Here is a 19,211-nt window from a genome sequence, read left to right as displayed (position 1 = left end):
TATATATATATATATATATATATATATATATATATATATATATATATATATATATATATATATATATATAAGAAATACTTGAATTTCAGTGTTCATTTATTTACACATATACACACACATAAAAGTCTGATCTACAAAATGTGCAGGCAGCATACCCCTTCCCCTTCGAGCTGTCCTGGATGAACTGAAATTATTTTTTTCCAATCATTTTGGAACTTGCAAGCGTACTTCTTCTTCTTACTCGTCGTCGCCATGTCTCTTCTTCGTTCTTCTGCTTCGTCTCTGTTATGTTTTTGGACATTACTAGTTGCCGTAGTTTTGAAGCAATGCATGATGGGAATCCGGATGTTGTGTCTCAGTGTATTAACGTGCCGGCTGTAATAAACACACGCTGAAAAATAGCTCCGTGCCTGCCTACTTTATGGGTTATAGATAAACCTATGGATAACGGAGACATATATAATAGTCTCCTTTTCAGGTGAGAGAGGACGCTAAAGGCAGTGCCTTTAAGGCACGCCCCTAATATTGTTGTCCGGGTGGAAATCTGGAGATTTTCGGGAGTCTCCCGGGAAAATCGGGAGGGTTGGCAAGTATGACAATTAGCCCGCTGGCCAGATGGCATCAAGTAACATAAAATATATGCTAAAAAAGCTAGCATGCTAACAGTATTATGCTAATATTTACAGTTAACATTAGTGAAATACCAAAATACAAACCCCGTTTCCATATGAGTTGGGAAATTGTGTTACATGTAAATATAAACGGAATACAATGATTTGCAAATCCTTTTAAACCCATATTCAATTGAATGCACTACAAAGACAAGATATTTGACTTTGAAACTCATAGACTTTTTTTTTTTTTTGCAAATAATTAACTTAGAATTTCATGGCTGCAACACGTGCCAAAGTAGTTGGGAAAGGGCATGTTCACCACTGTGTTACATGGCCTTTCCTTTTAACAACACTCAGTAAACATTTGGGAACTGAGGAGACACATTTTTGAAGCTTCTCAGGTGGAATTCTTTCCCATTCTTGCTTGATGTACAGCTTAAGTTGTTCAACAGTCCGGGGGTCTCCGTTGTGGTATTTTAGGCTTCATAATGCGCCACACATTTTCAATGGGAGACAGGTCTGGACTACAGGCAGGCCAGTCTAGTACCTGCACTCTTTTACTATGAAGCCACGTTGATGTAACACGTGGCTTGGCATTGTCTTGCTGAAATAAGCAGGGGCGTCCATGGTAACGTTGCTTGGATGGCAACATATGTTGCTCCAAAACCTGTATGTACTTTTCAGCATTAATGGCGCCTTCACATATGTGTAAGTTACCCATGTCTTGGGCACTAATACACCCCCATACCATCACAGATGCTGGCTTTTCAACTTTTCGCCTATAACAATCCGGATGGTTCTTTTCCTCTTTGGTCCGGAGGACACGACGTCCACAGTTTCCAAAAACAATTTGAAATGTGGACTCGTCAGACCACAGAACACTTTTCCACTTTGTATCAGTCCATCTAAGATGAGCTCAGGCCCAGAGAAGCCGAAAGCGTTTCTGGGTGTTGTTGATAAACGGTTTTCGCCTTGCATGGGAGAGTTTTAACTTGCACTTACAGATGTAGCGACCAACTGTAGTTACTGACAGTGGGTTTCTGAAGTGTTCCTGAGCCCATGTGGTGATATTGTTTACACACTGATGTCGCTTGTTGATGCAGTACAGCCTGAGGGATCGAAGGTCACGGGCTTAGCTGCTTACATGCAGTGATTTCTCCAGATTCTCTGAACCCTTTGATGATATTACGGACCGTAGATGGTGAAATCCCTTAATTCCTTGCAATAGCTGGTTGAGAAAGGTTTTTCTTAAACTGTTCAACAATTTGCTCACGCATTTGTTGACAAAGTGGTGACCCTCGCCCCATCCTTGTTTGTGAATGACTGAGCATTTCATGGAATCTACTTTTATACCCAATCACGGCACCCACCTGTTCCCAATTTGCCTGTTCACCTGTGGGATGTTCCAAATAAGTGTTTGATGAGCATTCCTCAACTTTATCAGTATTTATTGCCACCTTTCCCAACTTCTTTGTCACGTGTTGCTGGCATCAAATTCTAAAGTTAATGATTATTTGCAAAAAAAAAAAGTTTATCAGTTTGAACATCAAATATGTTATTTTTGTAGCATATTCAACTGAATATGGGTTGAAAATTATTTGCAAATCATTGTATTCCGTTTATATTTACATCTAACACAATTTCCCAACTCATATGGAAACAGGGTTTGTATATGACATTAAGGTATATGTCTGTTAAATTAGCCACAAAAGCGAGCACACTTATTATAGCATGCTAAAATGCCAACTGTAATATGCGTCATGTAACAAAATGTATTACTCTGAAAAATGTGTTTAAAATGTTAGCGCGCTAACATTAGCATTTATCAAGTACCAAAATATGACTGAGGTATGTGACTACAAAACTAGCTAAAAAATAAATAAAAATTATCATATCAAAAGTATCATTTGTTAAGTCACAAAATATTTGGCGCTGGGGTGTATACCTGCAAAATTTGCAAAAAATCTAGCACGCTATTATTAGGTGGCTAACAAATTGGCCGCAAACTGCCCCGTGGACGCACTTTGGACACCCCTGTTTTACATGGTCAGTTCTTTAAACACACACACACACACACACACACACACACACACACACACACACACACACACACACACACACACACACACACACACACACACACACACACACACACACACCGTTACACTTGGAGTCTTTGCAGCCCAGTGCAGATGAAAAACAGTTGGACAAAAAAGTCCATTTTGAACCCTGATTTTTAACAATGATGAGGTCTGCGGTACTTCATGCGGCATGTGGTGCGAGTCACATGGCCGACTGAAGCAAGGGGACGTTAGTTCCTGGGATGAGGTTTTCATCTTCTCCGTCAATCAGACGGTCCCACTGATCGAAGTCCTTTTCCAAACCTGGGCAAAGAGAGACACATTTATAAACTTCATTCACACACAAAAGTGGATCCCTTGCATATTTGCGTTTTACCATAAACGTCCGCAAATTCTCAAATTTGTCTGTTTTGTGAGAAACTCTGCCCATTGATGCCATTTTTTGTTTTTACATACGTTGTATTTTTTGCAACAAAAAAAAAAAATGTTCTGTAAATTCTGGGCTATAAAGCGAATTGGTATATAAGCCGCACCCAAGTTTTAGAACAAACTCATATTTTTCCATATATCAGCTGCACCGCACTATAAGCTGCAGATATATATACGTTGTGAAATGAGGTTTTTACACAGAAATATTCTGTAAATGTTTATTTACATACCTTAATTGTTTCCAAACGCTTTTTTGATTGATTGATTGAAACTTTTATTAGTAGATTGTACAGTACAGTACATATTCCGTACAATTGACCACTAAATGGTAACACCCCAATAAGTTTTTCAACGTGTTTAAGTCGGGGTCCACGTTAATCAATTCATGGTAAACGCTGTCTCTAACACGGCAGTAAAACGGACAGTTCAAACAAAACAGAAGTCATCGTCATGAATTCACTGGCTGCGCAAGCTAGCTCTCCAATCAGCTAAACAGACTCAACAACTCTACGGTGAGGTTTTGGTGAATTTACTGAGGAATTTGTGAATGTGAAACAATACAAAAAGAATGCCATTGTAAGTTAATAACACTAACACAGACACTCGTAAACGTGTTAGCGTATTAGCTCATGCTAACGACGCTGGCTTGATTACATTACGAAAGCACGTACAAATATGCATGAAAACACTCCTACAGACATCACACATGGGACGCTTTAGTAAGTAAGAATTGTTTTAGATATATTGTAAAACTTAAAAACGTTGCTTGGAGTGATGAATGAAGAATCCATATTAATAGAAACGCTATTGACGGTTTTACATCTGGTTTAAAGCAAAATCAGGAAGTACCGTACATTTTCAACCGGCAGCACCTGCAGTGAGCGGACTCATCCAAAAGATGGCGCAATAGCACAAACTAACACCTATTCAGTGTCTCTGTTGGCGTATACGAAGACTATTTGTTCATTACAAAACATTGTGGCCGTTGGCAAAGAAAAAAAAAACGAATTAGCCGATGTGTTTTGTAAGCCGCAGGGTACAAAGTAAAGATGTCCGATAATATCGGACTGCCGATATTATCGGCCGATAAATGCTTTAAAATGTAATATCGGAAATTATCGGTATCAGAAAATTTATGACTTTTTAAAACGCCGTTGTACGCAGTGGTACACGGACGTAGGGAGAAGTACAGAGCACCAATAAACCTTAAAGGCACTGCCTTTGCGTGCCGGCCCAGTCGCATAATATCTACGGCTTTTCATACACACAAGTGAATGCAAGGCATACTTGGTTAACAGCCATACAGGTCACACTGACGGTGGCCGTATAAACAACTTTAACACTGTTACAAATATGCGCCACACTGTGAACCCACACCAAACAAGAATGACAAACACATTTCGGCAGAACATCCGCACCGTAACACAACATAAACACAACAGAACAAATACCCAGAATCCCTTGCAGCACTAACTTTTCCAGGACGCTGTTGTGTAGCTGCTAGCTCCCAATAGTGTTCAATGATTATTACTTATGTCTAGCTTGCGTGCTATTGTGGGCTTAGCTGTTGTGTAGCTGCTAGCTCGTAGTAGCCTATACCTTAGCACGTTTACCTTTTTGTAAATTATTTGTTTGAAATATAATCAATATTGTTCAATGATTACTCATGTCTAGCTTGTGTGCTTAGCTGTTGTGTAGCTGCTAGCTCCCAGTAGCCTTTAGCCTAGCATGTTTACCTTTTGTAAATCATTTGTTTAAAATATAAGCAATATTGTTCAATGATTATTTCTCATTTCCAACTTTGTTTGCTAGCTTGCTTAGCTGATGTGTAGCTGCAAGCTCCCAGTAGCCTATAGCCTAGGACGTTTACCTTCTGTAAACGACTTGACTAAAATTGTCGTAAAGTGCAGAGTTCAGAAAAAGAGGAGATCCACCGGATGGCAAACATGACTTACCAAGGTGTCTTTGCAAGAAGGCTAGTGTTGCTTTGTTGGAGAGGTTGATGGCCATTTCTGGGTCGAGGTCGCCCCTCAGCTTCATCAGCTTGCCGATGCACTCTCTCGTCACAAAGGTGAAGTCAGGGAAGGATTGGTGCACGGTGCCTCTGACAATCAAAGACAGTGGTTGGAACCAGAGAACCGTTCCCGCCAGTCGGCGTCAGCGCGCAGCTACCTGATGGTGATCATCTTCCTGCGCGTGTCGGCCGCGAGCAACATTTCGATGCGTTTGACGTTCTCAGCCCACTGGAAACTCCACGAGTTGATGAAAAAGACGGGCTGCTTTATTCCAGGGAAGGTGTCATTCTTTAACGGCAACATCCAGGCATCCAGCGCCACGCCACACCTGACGGCCAGGCAGAATAGGCAAGTTACTGTTCTGGTACAATTGGATAGGTGTGTCTTTGTTAGGGCCCATACGGATACAGATCATTACTAGTCAAGGAGGCCGATAACTGATATTTGGAGTCGATATTGATTTGCAGTAAAAGTTATTTAAAAGATTAATATTAAACGTATGGGCAAGGCTTTAAGTTGTTGTTTTTAACAAGATTTTGATCTGAAGAGTTTGCCCGTCTATGCTGGGCCATGTGTGGGCTTAGTGGTTGTTTTGTTTCTCCTTTATATGAATCAGTGCATTCATCATTACACTGGATAGCATACACCAGATTGTTTTTGTGGGTTGGGGGTGTCCGGTCTTTAGGATGCGCCAGTCTCTGTCTCAGGGTGTGGCCTGCTTTGAAGTGTACTGGGATGTTGTGTTGGATTAGAAATGATTCTGAGTTTCTCCTAGATAGACCTGATACATATGGATTGACAATATTTTTGCGTCCGTCACCTTTTTCCTCCTCAGCCACTCTGTTCTTGTTATTTCTGGAACTGGATGCACTTTTCACAAATGACCAGCTGGGGTACCCACAGGCTTTGAGGGCTTCCCTCAAATTCCTATGCTCTTTCTACAAACCCCGTTTCCATATGAGATGGGAAATTGTGTTAGATGTAAACATAAACGGAATACAATGATTTGCTAATCATATTCAACCCATATTCAGTTGAATATGCTACCAAGATAATATATTTGGTGTTTGCTCAGTCTTTCACAAGAAAGGATGGGGTGAGGTACACCCCTTTGTCCACAACTGCGTGAGCAAATAGTCAAACAGTTTAAGAACAACGTTTCTCAAAGTGCAATTGCAAGAAATTTAGGGATTTCAACATCTACGGTCCATAATATCATCAAAAGGTTCAGAGAATCTGGAGAAATCACTCCACGTAAGCGGCATGGCCGTAAACCAACATTGAATGACCGTGACCTTCGATCCCTCAGACGGCACTGTATCAAAAACCGACATCAATCTCTAAAGGATATCACCACATGGGCTCAGGAACACTTCAGAAAAACACTGTCACTAAATACAGTTCGTTGCTACATCTGTAAGTGCAAGTTAAAGCTCTACTATGCAAAGCGAAAGCCATTTATCAACAACACCCAGAAACGCCGTCGGCTTCTCTGGGCCGGAGATCATCTAAGGTGGACTCATGCAAAGTGGAAAAGTGTTCTGTGGTCTGACGAGTCCACATTTCAAATTGTTTTTGGAAATATTCGACATCGTGTCATCCGGACCAAAGGGGAAGCGAACCATCCAGACTGTTATCGACGCAAAGTTCAAAAGCCAGCATCTGTGATGGTATGGGGGTGCATTAGTGCCCAAGGCATGGGTAACTTACACATCTGTGAAGGCACCATTAATGCTGAAAGGAACAACATATGCTGCCATCTAAGCGCCGTCTTTTTCATGGACGCCCCTGCTTATTTCAGCAAGACAATGCCAAGCTACATTCAGCACGTGTTACAACAGCGTGGCTTTGTAAAAAAAAAGAGTGCGGGTACTTTCCTGGCCCGCTTGCTGTCCAGACCTGTCTCCCATCGAAAATGTGTGGCGCATTATGAAGCGTAAAATACGACAGCGGAGACCCCGGACTGTTGAACGACTGAAGCTCTACATAAAACAAGAATGGGAAAGAATTCCACTTTCAAAGCTTCAACAATTAGTTTCCTCAGTTCCCAATCGTTTATTGAGAGTTGTTAGAAGAAAAGGTGATGTAACACAGTGGTGAACATGCCCTTTCCCAACTACTTTGGCACGTGTTGCAGCCATGAAATTCCAAGTTAATTATTATTTGCAAAAAAAAAAAAAGTTGATGAGTTTGAACATCAAATATGTTGTCTTTGTAGTGCATTTAATTGAATATGGGTTGAAAAGGATTTGCAAATCATTGTATTCCGTTTATATTTACATCTAACACAATTTCCCAACTCATATGGAAACGGGGTTTGTATTTGGCCTGTGGGCTGGTAGGAACATTATCAGCTCTGTGTTGTAGGGTTCTTATAACGCCCGGTTTGTGTGAGTCAAAAAGTAGGTATTGATCGGCGTGTGTGGGTTTTCGGTAAACCCCGACGTGGAGGCTCTGTAAGTGTAAGTCTATGAGCACGAACTGATGAAGTCTACTCGGATGAGCGACGGAACGTCTTCAAAGACAAACCATAAAGTCCAGTTGCGACCGATTGAATGCCCTGAGATGACAATGACCTGGATGAATGAGAACATTCATAGACATTTGGAAGTCTTTTGTGTCATAAATCAGATATATATGATAATAGCTTCAATATACAGGCAACCTGTTTTTCCAATTTACTGCTACTTTAAGGGACAGGCTACATTAAAATGAGGTAGCAGTCCACAATAAAATAATATTGCGGACCACAAAAAATGATAATACTAACGAACGACGTGGTGGACCAAAGGATGTAAAAAATAATTGATTTTCAAATCAATCACGATTCCTATGTGTAACAATTCTTAATCGATTAAAAAAACATTTTTCTCCAAAATCTGTCCTTTCCAGCCACTTTATGAATTCATGTTTGGGTATAATTGTATTAAACAAAACCAGTTTTATTTTAAGTAATATAGAAATTGATCGGAGCTGTTTATTTTATGGACGAATGTAGTTAATCATAGAACTGGCACCCAATGTTACTCATTTTGAATCAAGAATGGATTCTGAATAGAATCATTACCCCCAAGAATTGAATCGAATTGTGTGGTGCCCAAAGATTCACAGTCCTAGCAGGCCATTTTGCAATTGAATAAAAACAACCACAATCAATAAAGTAGGTTCTCAATAAACAAAATGGCTAAAATGATCACGCTTATCATTATTATCGTTCTGTTGTTGAATGTGCTCAAAAAGTACTAATTTATACACTAAAATCTTTTAACCCAGCTGTATTTCTTTGATAACTAAAATAAATAGAAACAATATACTTTCTTGGCGGAGGAAATACTAAATATTGTTCTGGATTCATAAGATACATTTTTATTTTATTTGTGTTTATGTTGAGTTGTGTTTATCTTATTACATTTTACATTGTAAAGGATGATCAGCTGTTTCACTTCCGGTTTATGTGACGGGGGGTGTGGTACACAGAACATCAATTTCCACACTTCTATTGACCCGGACATCTTATATGTAATAGAAATGTGTAGGGGGGTGTATGGTGTGTGTGGTCATTAAATATGTATTCTGATATATGTTCTTCACAGAAAATGAGCCAAAGTCAGTGAGTCTCAGTTTGAAAAATTAATTGTATCATTTTTCTTTTAATAAAAAATTAAAACGGGTCCCACAGACCCGAACACCACACAAGAATATCGACCCCTATGCAAAGGGCCGCAATATACTGTATATCAAGATATCGACTTTAGGGCATATTGCCCATCGCTAGTACCAACACACACACACAGATAATAATAAGCAGTTTTTCAACTGAAACTCTTAAAGGAAACAATTTGGGTTTACTCACTTGAATTGAGTCTCTTTGGCTAAAGCTTCTAAGACGGTTGCTCCCCCAAAGGAATGTCCGATCACGGCTACTTTGGACAGATCCATGGAGTTCTGTATTCAGGACAGCACATGACTCGAATTAAGTACTAGCACAGGCGGCTAACACCCGCTCTGCCAGAGAATAAGAAGAAGAAGCAGCAGGAGGGGATCAGTGTTGCCAACTTAATGCCTTGCCGTTATATTTAGCGGGTATTCTGCCCCTTCTAAATTGTCGTTTTCAGAAAAGCGACTAAACTTATTCCACCCTTTTAGACACCAACGTGAGAGCACGCATTGCTCCTTTCCACGAGCAGCGGGTCAAAAGCCCAAGCACAAAAAGAAGCGACAGATGTTCGTTTTTATTTCAATCATTGGTTTTTTGCTTTTTCACTCAATTTCTGTCAATAAAAACAACATGCATCTGGACAGTATTCACAGCGCTTCACTTTTGAGTTGAGTTTGAGTTTATTTGGAGCATACAACATGATACATCACGATTTCCAGTTTCTCTTTTCAACATGTTCGAAAAGGAGTAGGAAGAAGCAGAGCTTATTTAATCCTACCCCTTTTCTTTTACATAAAAGTTGCTAAAACCGTTGTTCACTTCCTGTTCTCAATTTATTCACAATATACTCCATAAGTAATCACAATAAAAATAAATAAATAAATAATAATTGGTGAAGTTAGTCATATTACATATAATGAGATAAGTAAGATTATTTTGAGAATGAAAGACTGGATGGATGGAATAAATCCAGAATGTTTATCATGGTTCTTCTTCTCTGTACTTTGTAAACAATCCAATCCAATCCACTTTATTTATATAGCACATTTACACAACAAGAATGTTTCCAAAGTGCTGCACAGCCATGTTAAAAACAATATTAAAAACAATATTATGCTACACCAATGACTGAATAAACACTTTAAGTTTGAAGAGTTTCTTGAAGTGGATCATATTAGTACATTGTTTGATTGCTTTGCTTAATCCATTCCATCATTTAATTCCACATACTGATATACTGAAGGTCTTAAGTGTTGTACGTGCATACAGATGTTTTAAATTGCATTTTTCTCTGAGATTATATTTCTCTTTTTTTTTTAGAAGAATTGTTGTATATTCATGGGTAGCAGGTTATAGTTTGCTTTGTGTATAATTTTAGCTGTTTGCAATTTCACTATGTCGTGGAATTTCAGTATTTTTGATTCAATAAATAAAGGATTTGTATGAAACAAAAATCTTTGTTTCAGCCTTATTCCAAAATGGAATTCGTTCATTTTTGTCCTCAAAATTCTACACAAAATAAATACCCCATAATGACTATTTAAATTTTTTTATTTTTTTTTGTGCAAATTTATTTAGTAAAGAAAATAAAAAAATATTCAGACCTTATGTGCAATACTTTGTTGATGCACTTTTGGCAGCAATTTTGTGATAAATTTGCAAAATTAAAAAATAAAACATTGAAAAACACCTACTCAGTGGCCTAGTGGTTAGAGCAGGGGTCACCAACCTTTTTGAAACCAAGAGCTACTTCTTGGGTACTGATTAATGCGAAGGGCTACCAGTTTGATACACACTTAAATAAATTGCCAGAAATAGTCAATTTGCTCAATTTACCTTTAACTCTATGTTATTATTAATAATTAATGATATTTATCTTTGAAGAAACACTGATCATCTTAATGATTTCTCACAATAAATATATATAGAAACAGATAAATATCAATATGCAACACTTTATTTTTATATTTTCTCTAACTGCACATTTTTCAAATGATCACTTCTAAGACAGTCTTGTGAAATCTCAATATCCCATTTTAACTAGCTAGCCACTAACATTTTTTAACAAATCATGAATTACTTTGCACCATGTTTGTACAAATAACTCATGTAAAATATAAAAGTCAACTCTCAAATGTTTAAATAAATCATGTCACACTTTGAACTGGACACCAAATCTGTTATCTGTTTCTTTGTCAGTTAGTGAAGACCAAGTCTTTAAAATATTTTCTTGGATTTTCAAATTCTATTTGAGTTTTGTCTCTCTTAGAATTAAAAATGTCGAGTAAAGCGAGACCAGCTTGCTAGTAAATAAATAAAATTTAAAAAATAGAGGCAGCTCACTGGTAAGTGCTGCTATTTGAGCTATTTTTAGAACAGGCCAGCGGGCTACTCATCTGGTCCTTACGGACTACCTGGTGCCCGCGGGCACCGCGTTGGTGACCCCTGGGTTAGAGTGTCCGCCCTGAGATCGGTAGGTTGTGGGTTCAAACCCCCCGGCCGAGTCATACCAAAGACTATAAAAATGAGATCCATTACCTCCCTGCTTGGCACTAAGCATCAAGGGTTGGAATTGGGGGTTAAATCACCAAAAATGATTCCCGGGCGCGGCACCGCTGCTGCCCACTGCTCCCCTCACCTCCCAGGGGGTGATCAAGGGGATGGGTCAAATGCAGAGGACAAATTTCACCACACTTAGTGTGTGTGACAATCATTGGTACTTTAACTTTAACTTATGGGATCTTGTGTGTAGAATTTTGAGGACAAAATTATTTGTTCCCATTTTGGAATAAGGCTGTAACATAACGTGGAAAAAGTAAAGCGCTGTTCCTTTCCGGATGCAATGTAAAACAAATGAACTGCCGCAGATAGATTGCAGTCCTGAGTTTTACTATACATGCAGTCGACTGGTTTAAAATGGATGAATACAACATAAAAGCATAAAAGTTGCTTCACCTGCAACGTCGTCCAGTCAAACTGTGTCTGCAAAACATTTTGCATCGGCAGCCCTGAGTCGATGTCTGCCAGTCTACTTAGAGCACGGACGCACTCATCGGCCCTTTGAGTCACCTGGGAAAAGGACAGAAATCAAATTTTGATGCAAGTGAGGACATTGTTTAATACTACCGTAATTTCCGGACTGTAAGCCGCTACTTTTTCCCCTCGTTCTGGTCCCTGCGGCTTATACAAGGGTGCGGCTTATTTACGGCCTGTTCTTCTCCGACACCGACAAAGAGGATTTCTGTGGTTTTAGTACGCAGGAGGAAGACGATGACACAATGATTAAAGACTGACTTTTCATATACCGGTAGGCTGGTTATTTTGATAACGTACAGGCGAGCACTTTGTATTACTTTGCACCGTTGTATTATTTGTACTCTGCACGAATGCTGTTCGCCATGTCAAAGATGTGAAAGTTTGATTGAATGATTGAAAGATTTATAGTTAATAAATGGGACGCTTTGCGTTCCCAAACAGTCATCTCTGTCCCGACAATCCCCTCCGTGGTAGCAGGAACCCCTACATACTACAGTAATTACACATCAAAACCCTGCGGCTTATAGTCGGGTGCGGCTTATATATGGAGCAATCTGTATTTTCCCCTAAATTTAGCTGGTGCGGCTTATAGTCAGGTGCGGCTTATAGTCCGGAAATTACGGTATTAGAAATACAATGTCTGAGTGGCATAAGGTTGAAGTCACCCACAGTAGTAGTCGTAGTAGTACACATAAAACAGTGGAACCCTCTATTTGTGAACTTTTCCAATTACGAACTGTTAAAAGGAGCCAAATGTGCCTCCGTGTGCGAACCATGTCTCTGCATGTGCGTTCATTTTGTGTCGCACCTGCAGGCAAAAAGCAGGGCGCAGCGTTGTTGCGGAGGCGGCGCCCTTTAAACCACTTGATGCCCCGCGCACACTAGGGATAGGTACTTTTCACATTTGAACCGATACCAGTACTCAAAGGTAAGAATTGTTGATACTTTTGTGTGTAAAAAAAAATGTATTGGCTTTTTCATGACAAAATCTCTTTATTTCAACATTTAAAAATGAGCTGATAACGGCTATCCCATTATGTCTTGTGTTTTATTTATTTATTTATCTCCTTTGCAAGTACGACATTAGGTCCAAGATGTTACATTGCTGTAGTGTATAGTTTTTTTGTTGCGCCCTAAAAAGTGTTAATACTGTAAGAATTTTACTTATTAGGCACAAGCTGTTTGATTGTAATTTCAGTTGTAATTTTCATTAAGAAATCTGGAGGTGTTGAAGTCGCCATGTAAAATGGCCAATGCTAATCGGTAGCATGTCAGTAGCAAAGCCAATGTATATTAGCATCAATCTGGCACAGTTTTTGGAAAAGTGGAGCCCTACTTTAACTTGAGTTGGTGGGATTTGTAAGTCCGTGTTGGCATTGAAAATTGCAACATTACCAAGAGAGTAGTTTGCCTGGGTCCGCTCTCAGTGCTGCTGGAGTGATCGGCAAGTGCCGAAGTGAGTCGGCAGCCGGGCGTGACGTCACATGCACGTGTTGGATTTTATGTGAACCGGTGCCTGGTAGAATCGGCGGGATTCGGTCGGTGCAAGAAAAGGTACCTGATTCGGTCCCCATCCCTAGTATTCTGCATTCGTCACTTTTCAGTGCTTCAGTGTGTGCTGTTTTTTCCCCGTCTTTTTTCGCCTTTTGACAAGTTTTGTCAATTTTGTTAACTCAATACAAGTCCCAAAAAGACAACAGACCAACGTAGAATGAAAAGGGAATCGCTGTGGAGTTAAAAAAATAAAATAAAAAAAGACTACCGTAAATTCCGACCTATAAGCCGCTGCTTTTTTCCTGCTCTTTGAACTCTACGGTTTTTTAAAACGGTGCGATAAATTGATGGATTTTGCTTCGCTGACGGCGATAATGCAAATAGTTAAAAAACAAACAAAAAAAAGGTGTGTTTTTCTTTGAACTATGGCGCCATCTTTTGGACAAGTTTGCTCACTGCAGCTGCTGCAGTATCCTTCCATTTATGTCAAGGCTATTCAAATTAGAGATGTCCGATAATATCGGACTGCCGATATTATCGGCCGATAAATGCTTTAAAATGTCGGAAATAATCTGTATCGGTTTCAAAAAGTTAAATTTATGACTTTTTAAAACGCCGCTGTACGGAGTGCTACACGGACGTAGGGAGAAGTACAGAGCGCCATAAACCTTAAAGGCACTGCCTTTGCGTGCCGGCCCAATCACATAATATCTACAGCTTTTCACACACAAGTGAATGCAATGCATACTTGGTCAACAGCCATACAGGTCACATTGAGGGTGGACGTATAAACAACTTTAACACTGTTACAAATATGCGCCACACTGTGAACCCACACCAAACAAGAATGACAAACACATTTCGGGAGAACATCCGCACCGTAACACAACATAAACACAACAGAACAAATACCCAGAACCCCTTGCAGCACTAACTCTTCCGGGACGCTACAATATACACCCCCCGCTACCCCCTACCCACCCCGCCCCCTCCAACCCCGCCCACCTCAACCTCCTCATGCTCTCTCAGGGAGAGCATGTCCCAAATTCCAAGCTGCTGTTTTGAGGCATGTTAAAAAAAAAAAAAGCACTTTGTGACTTCAATAATAAATATGGCAGTGCCATGTTGGCATTTTTTTCCATAACTTGAGTTGATTTATTTTGGAAAACCTTGTTACATTGTTTAATGCATCCAGCGGGGCATCACAACAAAATTAGGCATAATAATGTGTTTATTCCACGACTGTATATATCGGTATCGGTTGATATCGGAATCTGTAATTAAGAGTTGGACATTATTGGGATATCGGCAAAAAAGCCATTATCGGACATCTCTAATTCAAATACATCATGAAGAGGGCCGCAGTTTTGAAATGTGGATGTTTTGTCATCCTTTGAGACTGCGTTTACTTACAAAGTAAACACATTGTCTTTGACACCGCTCCGGCAATAAACTCATTATTCTGCCCTCGCCACTTGTTTCCAGCGTGTGCAGCTAGACAGATAGTTAACAGCATGAAGAAACGGAAGTTTTGTTAGAGATTGAGGTTCCATCTTTTTAATTATTTTCCTTCCTCAGTTTTATTTCTTTACACTTCTTCATTTAGTTAAGACTGAAAAGTAAGGTAAGACTGAAAATATGAACATAAAATAAACATTAAAAGAGTTTAACGTACATAAATAAAATAGGTTTAGTGTTAGTACATTCACACAATAAACAGATGTTTACACATATAGAAATTAACTATCCACAGCAAACATGTATGTGTCCCATCCATCCATCCATTTATGGGGTCGCGGGTGACTCCATCCATCCATCCATTTTCTACCGCTTGTCCCTTTTGGGGTCGCGGGGGGTCGCTGAAGCCTATCTCAGCTACAATCGGGCGGAAGGCGGGGTACACCCTGGACAAGTCGCCACCTCATCGCAGGGCCAATCGCGGGTGACTCATCACAACTAAACCTAAGGTGTAGCGTTATCGCCCTCTACTGGTCAAATTTAGCGTTACATGTATAAAATAAACTTTGATCGCTGGAGTTACTCAAACAAACAAAAAAAACCACGACCACGAATACAAAAGACATCACAAAATCCATCCATCCATCCATTTCCTACCGCTTATTCCCTTCGGGGTCGCGGGGGCGCTGGAGCCTATCTCAGCTACAATCGGGCGGAAGGCGGTGTACACCCTGGACAAGTCGCCACCTCATCACAGGGCCAACACAGATAGACAAGACAACATTCACACTCAAAATCAACAATTTCAATACAAAACAAACTAAATATCTTTATGCACAATATTTACGTACATATTTGACCAAGTTTCGAGATGAAGCTTACACGTGTGGATTTCTACCGTTGTTGCTGCTTGTCTGGAACATTGTGTCCGTCACTCGGGGCAAAAACATTCATACTTTGTTGTGCAGTCGTTTTTAAGTCATATTTTTGCAATTCAGATTGTTTTTAGGGTTGTCTTCTTCTACTCAACCCCTCGTTGCCCCCCTGTGGGTGGCGGTAGCACTGCATACATGATCAACCCTAGTTTGAATGGTTTCATCAAGCCTCCGGGTGATGTTCGGTGGGCCAAATGAAAACCTTTACTGGGCCGGATGTGGCCCACGGGCCGCCACTTGTCTAAGACTGATTTATGTGTTTTGTCCTCTAGTCGTTCATAGCGTTTCTCCTCGTATGGATTCTTCATTCATCACTCCAAGCAACGTTTGTAAGTTTTACAATACAACTAAAACAATTCTTACTTGTTAAAGCGTCCCATGTGTGATGTTTGTAGGAGTGTTTTTATGCATATTTGTACATGCTATCGTAATGTAATCAAGCTAGCGTCATTAGCATAAGCTAATATGCTAACACACTTACGAGTGTCTGTTAGTATTATTAACTTACAATGCCATTCTTTTTGTATTGTTTCAGTTCCACAAATTCCTCAGTAAATTCACCAAAACGTCACCGTGGATTTATTGAGTTTGTTCAGCTTATTGGAGAGCTAGCCGAGAGTGGACCACTCCTCTTAATGAAACTTCTGTTTTGTTTGTTTAGCCGTTTTACTGTCGTGTTACAGACACCGTTTGGAAACAACTAAGGTATGTAAATAAACATTTACAAAATATTTCTGTGTAAATAACTCATTTCACAACGTATATATCTGCGGCTTATAGTCTAATATATGGAAAAAAAACGTTTTCTTAAATTCAGTGGGTACGGCTTATGTACTCTCTATACCATACCATACCATACCAACTTTATTTATAAAGCCCTTTAAAAACAACCACAGTTGAAAAACAAAGGGCTGTACACCACAAAGAAATAAAGGCAAAGGACAGACTAAAAAATAAAATTTAAAACAGAAGTAAAATACACATTAAAAAAGCAAATACAAAATTACCCTAAGAACAATTTTGTTAGATAAAAAGCAGTTAAAAAAGTTAAAAGTTAAAAACAGTTTAAAGTCTCATGCTGGGTTAAAAGCCAGTGAATAAAAATGGGTTTTAAGAAGGGTCTTAAAAATAGCCAAAGAAGGGGCCTGTCTCACATGAAGTGGAAGATCATTCCAGAGTTTTGGGCCCGCAACAGAGAAGGCTCTGTCCCCCCTGAGCTTACGCTTGGATTTGGGTACCTCCAGGATCAGCTGATCAGCTGACCTGAGGGACCGGGTGGGGGCATAGAGGTGGAGCAGCTCAGAGAGGTAAGGTGGGGCAAGACCATGTAAGGATTTAAAAACAAGTAAGATAATTTTAAAATGGACTCTAAAAGACACAGGCAGCCAGTGGAGGGAGGCTAAAACAGGAGTAATGTGCTCTCTTTTTCTTGTGTTTGTTAAAAGTCGGGCAGCTGCATTTTGGACCAGCTGCAGACGTGAGAGGGAGGACTGACTAATTCCAAAATATAATAGTCCGGAAAATATGGTATTTGCGTGGAGTACATTAATGGTGCTTGAAAGTATGGAAGAATCAAGGACGCAGGCTTCATACCACAGTATGTTTTAATTGTGATGGACCGGACTTTTCTGGCGAAAGATGCCATGGCAGACTTCTTTCACCGCGGAGGAAAAGACACCACCTCTCGTTCAGCATCGTGTCTTTCAAGGTACACACACCACTCCTCCCCCCGCCCTCTTCCGTCTCCCGCTGTCTGTTTTTTTTCTTCTTCAGCTCCTCTGCCGATGTTATTGTAAGTGGATTTTACTTTTCTAACGTTTGTTTTTAAAGTTCAGGATTTTTGTGATTTCTGATCGTTTTGAGGGCACCAAAGGGACTTCTGTTGGCTTGTTGAAAAAAAGAGTTAATCCATCACCTCCTTATGTTAGATATACAGTGCTGTATAGCACTTTCTTTTGTCTTCACTAAAATATGGAGCCCATTATTAAGGACCGAGTCCCTTTGGGACAGAGGACCCTTTTGTATTTCTAGCGTTTTATTATTATACCGCCGCCTCTTTGAGCTGTAATTTGACCCCCTTAACATGCTTCAAAACTCACCAAATTGGACACACACATCAGGACTGGCGAAAATTGCGATCTAATCAAAAAACCAAACCCCAAAACTCAAAATTGCGCTCTAGCGCCCCCTAGGAAGAAAACACAGACAAAACTGCCTCTAACTCCCAGTAGGAATGTCGTAGAGACATGAAACAAAAACCTCTATGTAGCTCTCACTTAGACCTAGATTTCATACACTGACAACCCCCAGCAAAAATCAACAAGAAGTTTGCAATTCCCCCTTCAAAACAAAAGTTGAGTAAAAACAGTCACCTTTTTTCAAACATTATCTCCTCTGAGCGTGTTTGTCGCGTCAGCTTCAAATTAGCACAGGAGAGAGATTGAACCCTTCTGATTAAAAGTTGATGAAAGAGTTTTAATTAGTGCTCCGGTTTGGATTTTATGAGCCCTCAAAGTCGGTCCCGTCCATCGCTACTTGCAGCTTTAATTCATATTTACTCTTTCTAATGGATAAATGTGCTTGACTATACAAACTTTTCTATTCATGAAGCCTGTTCAAGAAACAATGCATTTGATAAGTGGAAGTTCCTCTGTGTTACGGCATGGTAAGACTTCATACTTGCTGGTTTCTGATGGGGAATTCTTGCTCTCCCGGCTGCAGCATTCTGACATAGATCCATTCCATCAGCAGATCGCCTAAGAAAGACGCGTTTGGTGCATGCCGGGACTTGCCCTTTTCTCCAAAGTAATACGTGGCGGAGGCAGACTCGTCTCTGCAGAAAAATCACAGAAAAGAAGACAGCGGGGTAGAAGGGGGTTAAGTAATCGTCAGGGTTCGTTTGATAGGAACATAACTCAACATGTTAGGTGCGGATTTGGATGAAACTTTCGGAAGAAGTGTCCAAGTTAAAACATTTGATATTTTTCATTTTCAAAACCAATACAATATTTTGTTGGGACTTAAAGGACTTAAAGTTAGTATTATTTGCAGACGACACAATTGTGTTTTGTTCAGGAGAGAACACACAGAAGCTAATACAAATAATAACAGAAGAAATTAACAAATTAAAAAGAAGGTTTGACAAAAACAGACTATCTTTAAATTTCAGTAAAACTAAAATAATGATATTCGGTAACAGTAGAAGGGAAAGTCAAACACGAATACAAATAAACGGCGTAGACATTGAAAGAGTAAAAGAAACCAGATTTTTGGGTGTAATAAAAGATGATAAAATAAACTGGAAATCTCATAAAAAAATATGCAACATAAGGTGGCAAAAAATATTTAAATAATGAACAAAGCAAAATATGCTGTGGACCAAAAATCACTTCATATTCTCAACTGCTCGCTAGTGTTAGCATATCTGATTTATTGTGCAGGAATATGGGGAAATAACTACACAAGTATGCTTCATTCACTAACAGTTTTAC

The 19,211-nt window shown here is 39.6% G+C and overlaps 1 protein-coding gene across 2 annotated transcripts in view; it reads right to left on the bottom strand.

The window, feature by feature from the left end:
- Positions 1-2,678: 2,678 nt before the first annotated feature.
- The window catches only part of pla2g7 (phospholipase A2, group VII (platelet-activating factor acetylhydrolase, plasma)), a 34,377-nt gene continuing 17,844 nt past the window's right edge, over positions 2,679-19,211 (bottom strand). For both annotated transcript variants that reach the window (XM_062034052.1, XM_062034053.1), the window contains exons 6-11: positions 18,400-18,553; positions 11,753-11,866; positions 8,993-9,084; positions 5,297-5,467; positions 5,080-5,228; positions 2,679-2,998 (exon numbers count right to left, since the gene is read on the bottom strand). In XM_062034052.1, the coding sequence (XP_061890036.1) occupies positions 2,898-2,998; positions 5,080-5,228; positions 5,297-5,467; positions 8,993-9,084; positions 11,753-11,866; positions 18,400-18,553 (781 nt within the window). In that variant the 3' untranslated portion in view covers positions 2,679-2,897. The remainder of the gene's footprint in view (positions 2,999-5,079; positions 5,229-5,296; positions 5,468-8,992; positions 9,085-11,752; positions 11,867-18,399; positions 18,554-19,211) is intronic.

This window comes from Entelurus aequoreus, linkage group LG23 (genome assembly GCF_033978785.1).
Source record: "Entelurus aequoreus isolate RoL-2023_Sb linkage group LG23, RoL_Eaeq_v1.1, whole genome shotgun sequence".
Lineage (NCBI taxonomy): Eukaryota > Metazoa > Chordata > Actinopteri > Syngnathiformes > Syngnathidae > Entelurus > Entelurus aequoreus.
The sequence above is the reverse complement of the archived record's forward strand: the minus strand, read 5'-3'. Positions and strand labels throughout refer to the sequence as shown.